The 10,585-nt window shown below is 38.8% G+C and overlaps 1 protein-coding gene across 1 annotated transcript; it reads left to right on the top strand.

The window, feature by feature from the left end:
• Positions 1–870: 870 nt before the first annotated feature.
• Positions 871–3,079, top strand: LOC122001113. The gene is made up of 3 exons (XM_042555698.1): positions 871–1,028; positions 1,354–1,542; positions 2,646–3,079. The coding sequence occupies exons 2-3, from the start codon at positions 1,361–1,363 to the stop codon at positions 2,830–2,832; spliced, it is 369 nt and encodes a 122-aa protein (XP_042411632.1). The 5' UTR covers positions 871–1,028; positions 1,354–1,360; the 3' UTR covers positions 2,833–3,079.
• The last annotated feature ends 7,506 nt before the right edge of the window (positions 3,080–10,585 follow it).

Genomic DNA, 10,585 nt, shown 5'->3' with positions numbered 1-10,585 from the left:
AGACAAAGTAGTTGCTCTAGGGATGATCGTGGATCGAGTTGATTCAATTATTAAGGTAAAAAATTATCTGACCTTATTAGATCAGATAATATAATATCAGGATCTACATCCGGTCCTATATTCAGCGGTTATTATGTATCAGATATCCGATCTTATATCCAATAAAATATAAATATAAAATAATAAAAAAATAAAATATTTTAAAATGATAATAGATATTATTTATTACACGTTGTAGCAGCTAATCGTCAGTAGCTGCTACAACGTGTAGCAACTTATCGGTAGCAATTATTATAACGTGTAGCAACTTATCGACGTAGTTTCTACAAGTAAAGGTGATCGCGGATCGGATTGGTTCGATTATTGAGATAAAAAATTATCTGATCCTACTAAATTGAATAATGTAATATCAGGATCCTACATCTAATTTTATATCCGACGGATTTTTTTTCAATTTGGTTCGGGTTGATATAAACGGATTGATGGATTTGAGGGATTGACTGCTCATCTCTAAATTGCTCAGTGCGGTAAGTAAGAGACAGAGTGCTTTTCCAAATAACGAGGGTTCAATCCCTATGTAGAGCACATTTGCGGCATTAGAATTATTGATGATTACGGTCGGAAAATTTTCATAGAATTGAATTGATCGTCTCTAACATTAGTTTAGGGATTGGATCGGTTACCTCCCCTCTAAGAAGGGAAAAAAATTGAGTCACTCAGTGAATTTAAAAAATAAAGGAACAATCGTTAAGGTTCAAGTATGATTGAGAGGTGTTTTATTCTATAAGATTGGCATTCTCTTTGTAAATTACATTAGCGGGCCCCTTGCGGGTGATAAAAGTGGGTGCGAAATGTCTTGGAGTAGAAGGTCGACTGACCAAAAGTGCCACGTACGCCCTAGCCCAAACTTTCCCCGATCGGACTCGATGAATAAATTGCCGATGCCTTGGACAGTGGCCTTTATCCCTGACGCCTGAGCTGCTCTGTCTTCACTCTCCGATCTCTTCCCAGCCGGAGACATCAGGAAGGTACGCATACATGTTCTTTACTCTATGGGCTCTTGGCCTATGGTTTCTTTTATAGCTTTCGAATTTTGTTTTGTTGTAATCGTCTTGTTAGATCTAGGGTTTTGCGTTCGGTCAATGATTTTCCCTTTTTCATCCTGATACAAGGTTTCCGAAAAAAAGATCTCTGTATGATTTTACTGCCTTTTCTTTTGATATGGATCAGTAAACACCGATTTGCGCTTTCTTGATCTTTGTGACTGAATGTATTCTACTTATTTTTCGGTGGTTCTTAAAATGGGTGGCTGATAAAATTGGCGTGTCTAAATTTTGGCATGGGCTCTTGTAGCTTGTAGATGGCGTCGAGACTACAGCAGCTTCAATCTAGGGCTGTGGAAGTGTCTAAGTTCGTGTCTAAGCACGGATGCGCTTACTACAAGGATCTTCTGGAGAAGAACAAGCAGTACATTGTGCAGCCACCCACCATAGAGAAGTGCCAAGAGCTTTCAAAGCAGCTGTTCTACACACGTCTTGCGAGGTATAACGTATGGTTAATTTATGAGGTTCAGAGAATATTAATTTTGGTTTCTCTGTGATGGCATCAACAAATTGTCCTTTATCTTTCAATTATATAGATTCTGTTTCTCAGCCATTATATGCGTGAACCAGCTTTTTCTAAACCCTACCCGTAGAGATATCATGAAACAGTTTTGTTTGTTTTAATTCTCAATCAAAGTCTTTATCAGCATCTTTGCTTGATTTTGTGATGCGACTATTGAAACATATACAGTTCCATTGCAGATAAATTTGATTTATTATTGAGATAAACTTGCAAATTCCTTGTTCCTTAATTTGGTCAAATGTTTCTCATAACATTTCGTTTCTACTAGATATATTCTGTCAAAATAATTAAAGTATTTGCCAAATTAATTCGTAAAATTGAACTAGAACATAAGTATCTTGATTTTATACTTTTTATAATAGATAATTTTATCTGGATTAGATTTTATTAGAGTTGCCTAAACTTTCGAACAGCACATCATCTGATAATTCATCACATTAGTATAGAAGCGGGTTGCCTTCCTAATAAGAACGAACATGCTCTAGGCTGAGTGTTTCTCCCTTGAGCTATGGGGCAGTGTGGTATTCCATGAGAGAGGTTGTTAACGTGGCACACAATGCTGACTGTGTGGTGGGCATATATTCAACCTTTTGGCTTGCTTTAGCCGCTCTTCTATGCCGAACATCAGTGAGAGCGAGGTATAAGCAAACATTTGTGCCTTTCTTCTAGGACTTATTTGGGATCCGTGAGATTCATTTGTTTTGACCATTTCTCATCATGATTATTAGATCTTTTGTGTTTTTAAATATGTTGTGAGTAGCATGTAGTTAAATTTAACGAAGTTCCAAAGGTTTATGATCTTGAAAGACACAACAAGTGAAAAAGTGAAAAAGAAGTGTTGATTTATCTAAGATTATATATTATGATAGATTTCAACAACAGTTTTGTTGCATTGTGTAAGAACTTGCAAGTTACCAGCAGTTTGTTTCCGCTTTAAAAATGGCTCCGGCTACTGCTGTGTTGCAAGTATGCAATGCAATTTTACAGACCATTATACTGATATTGACATTTTGTCACAGCATCCCTGGTCGTTGTGAGTCATTCTGGAAGGAATTTGATGCAGTGAAACACATTTGGCGGAACCGAAATGATCTCAAAATTGAGGACGCTGGAATTGCAGCACTATTTGGGCTCGAGTTGTATGCATGGTTCTGTGTTGGTGAGATAGTGGGAAGAGGATGTACTTTCACTGGTTACTACGTCTAAATGGCTTGAGGTCAAAGCAAAGATCCGTTTGGTTAGGTTTTTGCTGTTGGATAATGCGTTTTTTATCTCAATTTTTGATTTTGCCCATAAATTCATTGAGCTGGAGAGTCAGCTAGACAAATTGTAAGTCGATGAATAATTTGGAGACTTGCTTCTCTTGCGAGTTGAGAATACACTCTTCTTCATGGATTTACAAGCTGTATGAGTAACTTCATTCTAGAATATACGTAGATTTCATGTTGGATAATTGTTCAGCCATTAAACATATAAATCGGACGTTATGACTTGAATGGCTAGATTTTCATGTTCTTATAATTGAACGAGGAAGAATTTATTTTTAAATATATGTTATTGTCCGAAAGCGGAGTAGATGGAAAGTTGGGGATGTGGTTGGAAGTTTGATGTGGAGAAGATGGAAAGTTGGGGATGTGGTTGGAAGTTTGATGTGGCAAAAACTCCAAGTGATCCTGTAATATAAAAATATCAGTGTCGGATCAAGAAGGGATTTTCGGTGTTGGCTTTTTGACGCTTAAGTCAGTTTCCGGTGATATAGAGTGTATAGAATGATAAAGATGTGTATACCTCTCCCTGTATATAGGAACTCTCTTTTATAGTGCCACTGTAGTATCTGTGCATGCATCCTAAAGCGTGCACACATTTTCCTAAGTGTCCAATAAAAAGGCAAGTCAAAAAGTATTCTAACAACTTTTCTTAAGCAAGCATGTATATCTCTTATATAATAATTTGAAAACTTCTACCGTACGATTTATCTGCGGAACATACTCTGTTGTCAGTGGCATAAACCTCCAAAAGAATACAAGGAGATATACGGGTGAGTTCCGCTGTAGGCTGATCGGTGGTCGCTTGGCCGAGACATGCCTGCTCGGCTGTGTTGCACAGAGCACTCTCCCTTTACTTAGCTTTCTCGTTGGCGGAGGGTTGTCTCTCATCACATGCCTCCCGCTCGGTAGGGACGACAATCGGGGGATGTATTGTCTGTTTGTCTCTTAACCTCGAGTTACCTGTTTGACCTTGCTCATCTACTCGGACATGTCGTTCGCTCGGCCATAGCTGGCCAGCTTGGCCGACTTTGACTCTTTCCTTGACTTTGACTTCCACGTCTGCAGTCTTTTTACCTTGCTGGGGCTCTTTTTCATCACCACATCATAAGCCTTTCTCTCAAGTCTAGTCAAAGAAAACTGTAAGTCCGACTGACTGGACAAATAGTATGTTCTAGGGCTCTTCTTCCCGTTGGAATGCTCTAGGATTTATAGTTGCCGCTCAGCTGTCATGCTCAATGTGTAGGAGTTTAAAGTTGCTGCTTGACTGCAATACTTGTTTCACAAGGGTTTATAGCTGCCGCTCAGCTGTGATCTTTCCTGCATCTAGAGTTTATAACCACCGCTCGGTTGTGATCTTTACTACTTCAAGAGTTTATAACCATCGCTCGACTGTGATTTCATTACTCAAGGGTTTATAGTCGCCGCTCGATTGTGATACTCAACTGCCGCTCGGAGATATCATAGCCAACACTTTAGCTGTTTTTTTTTTACTTTCCTTTGATCTTTGCTCCAACCGCACAACCCACGTAGTACCTTTTAATTGTTGCTAACATCACAATAATTTTTTCGAAAGTCATTCAAATCCCCCCTCCCAATTTTGGTCATGACCTCCTGTTTTGGTTCCACTCGCAATGGTTCGGGTCTTCCGCTCCGACTCTGTTCGCTTGGGTGATTTCGGCCATCCGGAATAGGGCTCATCCGATCCCAACTTCCGACTTTCTCGAACAACCTTCCGCTTCGGCTTCTCGTCCCTCGAAAATGCCACGCGTCTCCTTCTCGTCCCTCGGGAATGTCACGCGCCTCCTTCTCGTCCGCCCGTGTACTCTTCCGCAGCACCTCATCCCTCAGATGCACCGAGCCCATTGGCTCTCTTCCGCGCCATCCTTCTCGCTAGCTACGTCTTTTGCTCGACATCTTGTGCTCCTAAATTCATGCACACTTAGACACAGGGTTAAACACAATATGACCTAACTTAATTTATTTGATCACATTAAAATTACCTTAGGGTATCAACAATTTCTCTCTTTTTGATGTGAGTAGCCCAAGTTAAGTTAGGGTAAACCAACATAAAGTAAAAGGAATCAATTTTGCAATAAAGTGCAAAAATTGAAAAAAAAAAAAGAAGTTAAGTTACCTCCCCTAAACTTAATCTTCCCTTTTCCCCCTTTGATCACATATCTTAAAAAAATCTAAGGGTAACTGCTCAAAAATAAGAAAGTTTTAGTAAAAAAAACTTTGATTTTCCAACATTTTGAAAAAACTTATCAAGTTTTTTGAAAACTTTGAAAATAACTTTGATATCACTTAAAAAAAATACAGTAATTTTAGAAACTTAAAGGTTTTTTAAAAAAAATCTAAGTAAAAAAAATGTTTGAGTAACTATTTAAAGTATTAATTATAATTAAATATTTTATCAATTAGTCAATTAAACATTTTATTTTATTAATTGGCTTCTAAGCTGTAGCGAGGCAGTAGGTCTTCTTGGTTATTGGAGCAACAACCACTTTCTAGACAAAGTCTCTTAAAAAATCAAACATTTAATCTACTTTTTGAAAGTCCTAACTTTAAAGTTTTAATCCAAGAATGATTTTGGAACCCAATATATGTTCCTCCCAACTGGGTTAATTAAAAATCTTTTAGGATTATATTTCTGAAAAATTTTCCTAATTTGTCCCTTGTGGTAATTAAGGTACCAATTTAGACCATTAAATTTTCTAATACTTGTATTATATGAGCATGTATGATTTTTCAAGTTCTTTATTTCTTTTTAGAAATTATCATTTTTCAATTTTATTTTGTCAAATTCTTCTAATGGATAAGATTTGGCTAGAATTAATTTTAACATTTGGTTTTCTTTTTCTAGCTTACAACAATCCTTTGACAATAATTTAACACACTTGAATAATTTAACAGGAGGTAGAGATCGTACCTGACTTACCTTGTCAATCCCGTTGTCCGTAGCTCTCCCTGAATTGCTGCTTTCTTCCGATGTCGCTCCTCTGTCATCGATGCTCTCGATGCTCATTGTGGATGAGCTTGCTTCGTTTTCGTCTTCTTGATGACTTACCACTAGCGCAAGTCCGACGATGATTTTAATTTCCGATTCGGACGACGTTTCGTCCCATGTAGCTTTTAATGTTTTGTACTTGTTAGATACAGACTTCTTGTTCTTACCCTTGTCCATGTTCTTCAACTTAGGGAAGTTATCTTTAACGTGCCCTTTTTCATTGCAATGGTAGCATTTGATTTTTCTTTTCTTTCTACCCTGTAGATGGTTAGCTTTTCTAGATTTAAATAATTTTTTAAATCGTCTTACCATCATTGTTGTTTCGTCATCATCGTTGAGAGAGGATTCTGAATCTAGTTCATCCATCTTCACTTTGAGGGCAATATTGTGCTTCGGCTTCTTCTTCAAATATGTACATCTCATTTAATGGATTTCAAATGTTGAAAATATTTTTTCTAAGGTGACAAATTCTAAATCTTTAGATATATAGTAAGTATCTCTACTAATGATGTCCACTCGGTAGTTTTAGGAAATGCATTAAGTGTGTACCTTAGCAAATCTTGGTTACTTACCTTTTCTCCGAGATTCGTGAGTCCGGTGATTAGTTCCTTCATTCTCGAGTGAAGATGTGCAACGGTTTCTTCTGCTTCCAATTTTATGTTACTCAGCTGATTCCTTAGCAGATCCCGTCTCGCGAGCTTGGCTTTAGACGTATCTTTTTGTAGCTTAAGGAACTTCTCCCAAAGCTCCTTTGCTAAGTTGTAGGCGCCAATCCGGTTGACTTCTTGTAGCGGTAGGACGCTCAGTAGATGGAATTCTGCTTTGTCATTTTCCACGAAGTCAGCCTGCTCCTTCTCCGTCCACTAGTATTCTTCCTTATATTTGGGTGTTACAAAAACCAAACTTCATTATTAAAAGTAATTCAAAATTAGTTTTAAAAAATACCTCCATTTGCTTTTTTCCAGCTCGTGAACTCCCCCTCAAACTTTGGTAGGTAGATGTTTGGTCCGACCATTTCATTTGTTTCGTTTGGCGATTAGTCCTCCTGAAGCGTCTTGACTCTGATACCACTTGTTAGGACCCTTAGCGGCCGGCTAGAGGGGGGGTTTGAATAACCCTTGCACAAATTAAGCAAATGAACCTTTCTCGACTTATAACTTAATTAAAATAATACTTGCATAATAATAATAAAATAGACTAAAAGGAAAGAGACACAACATGTTTACTTGGTTACAACTAGGGAGGATGTTAATCAAAGGCAGATGAAATCGCATTAATTTCTTCTTCAGGCGGAGAAGCATCTTTATAGCAATGAACACACAGAAACAGAAGCTAAACAGAAAACTGAACGAGTATAAGTGTTGTTTCTCTTTTTCTTGTTGTATTTAGCTTCTGGGAGCAGGTTTCCATACAATAGCAAGCAGGTTGTGTCCCTCAGGTTGTGTCATGTACACATCCTCGAGCAGGTTTCCATTCAGAAACGCGGTTTTGACATCCATATGCCAGATCTCATAATCGTGGTAAGCTGCAATAGCAAGCACGATCCGAATGGATTTAAACATCGCTATTAGAGAAAAGGTTTCATCATAGTCAATACCATGAATTTGTTTGAAACCTTTAGCTACCAAGCGATCCTTATAAATAAGTCCATCCATGTCAGTCTTTCTCTTAAAAACCCACTTACACCCAATGGGTTTGACCCCTTCAGGTGGATCAACCAAAATCTATACTTGGTTAGTGTACATGGATTCTATATCGGATCTCATGGCTTCTAGCCATTTCTCAGAATCTGGTCTCATCACAACTTCCTGATAAGAGGTAGGCTCATCTTCAATGAGCACAACGTCATCATGGTTAGACAAGAGAAATGAATATCTCTCAGGCTGACGACGCACCCTATCAGACCTCCGAAGAGGTAGGTCTATTTGAACTGGTTGTTGTTCCTCAACTCCTTGTGGAACAACATCATCCACAACACTTTGTGGTTCCAGTTCAACTTCCATCGAGGCTTCAGTGCTATGGTTCACATCTTGAACTTCTTCAAGATCGAACGTACTTCCACTAGTCTTTCTAGAAACAAAATCCCTTTCTAAAAATACCCCAGTCTTAGCCACAACTATCTTGTGTTGATTGGGAATGTAGAAGTAATATCCCTTCGTTTCCTTGAGATATCCAATAAAATAGCACTTATTGGATTTGGGTCCCAATTTGTTCGAGACTTGACGTCGAACGTAAGCCTCACAACCCCAAATCCTCATAAAAGACACCTGGGCATCTCTCCCAGTCCATATCCTATATGGTGTCTTTATTACAGCCTTAGATGGAACTCGGTTGAGAATGAAGGCTGTTGTGTCTAGAGTATAGCCCCAAAGATACATAGGAAGATCTGTGTGACTCATCATAGACCGTACCATATCTAATAGGGTACGATTCCTCCTTTCGGATACACCATTCCACTGTGGTGTTCCAGGAGGAGTGAGTTGAGATAGAATCCCACACTCAGCTAGATAGTCACGAAACTCATGGCTAAGGTATTCACTACCTTGATCTGATCGAAGTATCTTAATACTCTTGCCAAGCTGGTTTTGTACTTCATTCTTGAATTCTTTGAACTTTTCAAAGGATTCTGACTTATGTGTCATTAGGTACACATAACCATATCTACTGAAGTCATCAGTAAATGTAATGAAATACCTATAACCACCCCTAGCAGCGACATTGAAAGGTCCACATACATCACTATGTATAAGTCCTAAGAAGTCAGTCGCTCTCTCGCTGTGTCCACTAAAGGGAGTCTTGATCATCTTGCCCAGTGGGCATGATACATGTCTCATAAGATTCAAAATCAAATGAGTCCAGCAAACCATCCTTATAGAGCTGAGATAAGTGTTTGTCATTTATATGACCTAAGCGACAGTGCCAGATATAGATTTGGTTCATGTCATTTGACTTGAACCTCTTGGTACTTATGTTATAGATAGGGTTTTCAAGGTCTAGAATATAGAGCCCGTTCATCAGAGGTGCACTACAATAGAACATATCATTTAAATAAACTGAACAACATTTGTTCTTTATTATAAATGAAAAGCCTTTCTTGTCAAAACAAGAAACTGATATAATGTTCTTAGTCAAAGCAAGCACATAACAACAATCATCCAATTCTAGTACAAGCCCAGAGGGCAGAGATAGAGAATAAGTTCCTACAGCAACAGCAGCAACCCGTGCTCCATTGCCTACGCGTAGGTCCACCTCGCCCTTCGTCAATGCCCTGCTATTTCTCAGCGCCTGCACATTAGTACAAATGTGAGAAGCACATCTGGTATCTAATACCCATGATGAAGAAATAGATAGATTGACTTCTATAACATATATACCTGAAGTGGAAGTCTCACTTCTCTTCTTCTTAAGATCTTCCAGGTAGACTTTGCAGTTCCTCTTCCAGTGCCCGGTCTGACCGTAGTGGAAGCAAGTAGCATCCTTGGCGACCCCTCCTTTGGGTTTCAGTGTCTTGCCTTTGCCCTTGGCTTGGAACTTTCCCTTACCTTTAGGCTTGCCCTTGCCTTTGCCCTTTTGTACCATCAAAATGGAGTTGGGCTTAACCTTCTTAAGGTTGATCTCAACAGTTCTCAACATACTCAGAAGCTCAGGCAGTGGCTTGTCAATTTCATTCATGTTATAATTTAGAACGAATTGACTATAGTTATCTGGCAAGGATTGTAAGATCAGGTCAGTGGCCAGCTCTTGGCCAAGCGGGAATCCCAACATCTGTAGGTTTTCTATGTACCCAATAATTTTGAGTACATATGGGTCTACGAGAGTCCCATCTTGCATCTTGCACTGAAATAGTGCCATAGAGATCTCGAATCTCTCGTGCCTCGCTTGTCCTTGATATAGTTGACGAAGATGTTCAACCATATCATAAGCGCCCATCAACTCGTGTTGCTTCTGAAGCTTAGAGTTCATGGTTGCGAGCATAAGACATGACACATCTAATGCGTCATCTTGATGCTTCTTGTAAGCATCACGATTAGCTCGCGTGGCAGTGGCAGGAGGTGCCTCGGGAATGGGCTACTCCAGGACGTACAATTTTCGTTTCTGTGTGAGAACGATTCTCAGGTTCCTGTACCAGTCCAGGAAATTAGCTCCGTTGAGCTTGTCCTTCTCAAGGACGGAACACAGGGAGAAAGAGTTCGTATTTGACGTCATGGTTATCTACAATAGAAAAATACAGAAAAATAAATATCATATTCTATTAATCATCTAATTAGGCCTTTAATTAAATGATGCTCCCACTGAATTATAGAATTCATGTGGGACAAGATCCATATCATACTATGTCCCGAGTTAGCTTTGGCTAAATCGCCCAAGACTTAGTATGATCGGTAGGTAACTAATTATCAATTACATCTCTATGCAACTCTTGTTTATAGGATCAAGATCCGCATTTATATTAAAACTCGAGTTAGCTTTGGCTAATACTCCCAAGAGTTAATATAAACATGATTTTGTCCTATCTTCCAACTATTGGATAAATGCCTACAGTTAAACTTGATTTAACTAGTTGTACTCAATCTAATTGAGTTTGTACTCACCCATGCGTTGATAGGCGGGAATAAGATTGTCCCTCCGTACCCTACCAAGATAATATGTGTTGCTCTGCTTTGGCAGATTCAACAACATGTGA

This window comes from Zingiber officinale, chromosome 7A (genome assembly GCF_018446385.1).
Source record: "Zingiber officinale cultivar Zhangliang chromosome 7A, Zo_v1.1, whole genome shotgun sequence".
Taxonomy (NCBI): Eukaryota; Viridiplantae; Streptophyta; class Magnoliopsida; order Zingiberales; family Zingiberaceae; genus Zingiber; species Zingiber officinale.
Note: the sequence above shows the minus strand (reverse complement) of the source record. Positions and strands in the feature narration are given on the sequence as shown.

Coding starts and splice junctions, on each gene's coding strand:
- LOC122001113 (XM_042555698.1), top strand. CDS start 1,361: ATGGCGTCGAGACTACAGCAGCTTCAATCTAGGGCTGTGGAAGTGTCT. Junction 1,543..2,645: donor TTCTACACACGTCTTGCGAG/GTATAACGTATG, acceptor ATTTTGTCACAG/CATCCCTGGTCGTTGTGAGT.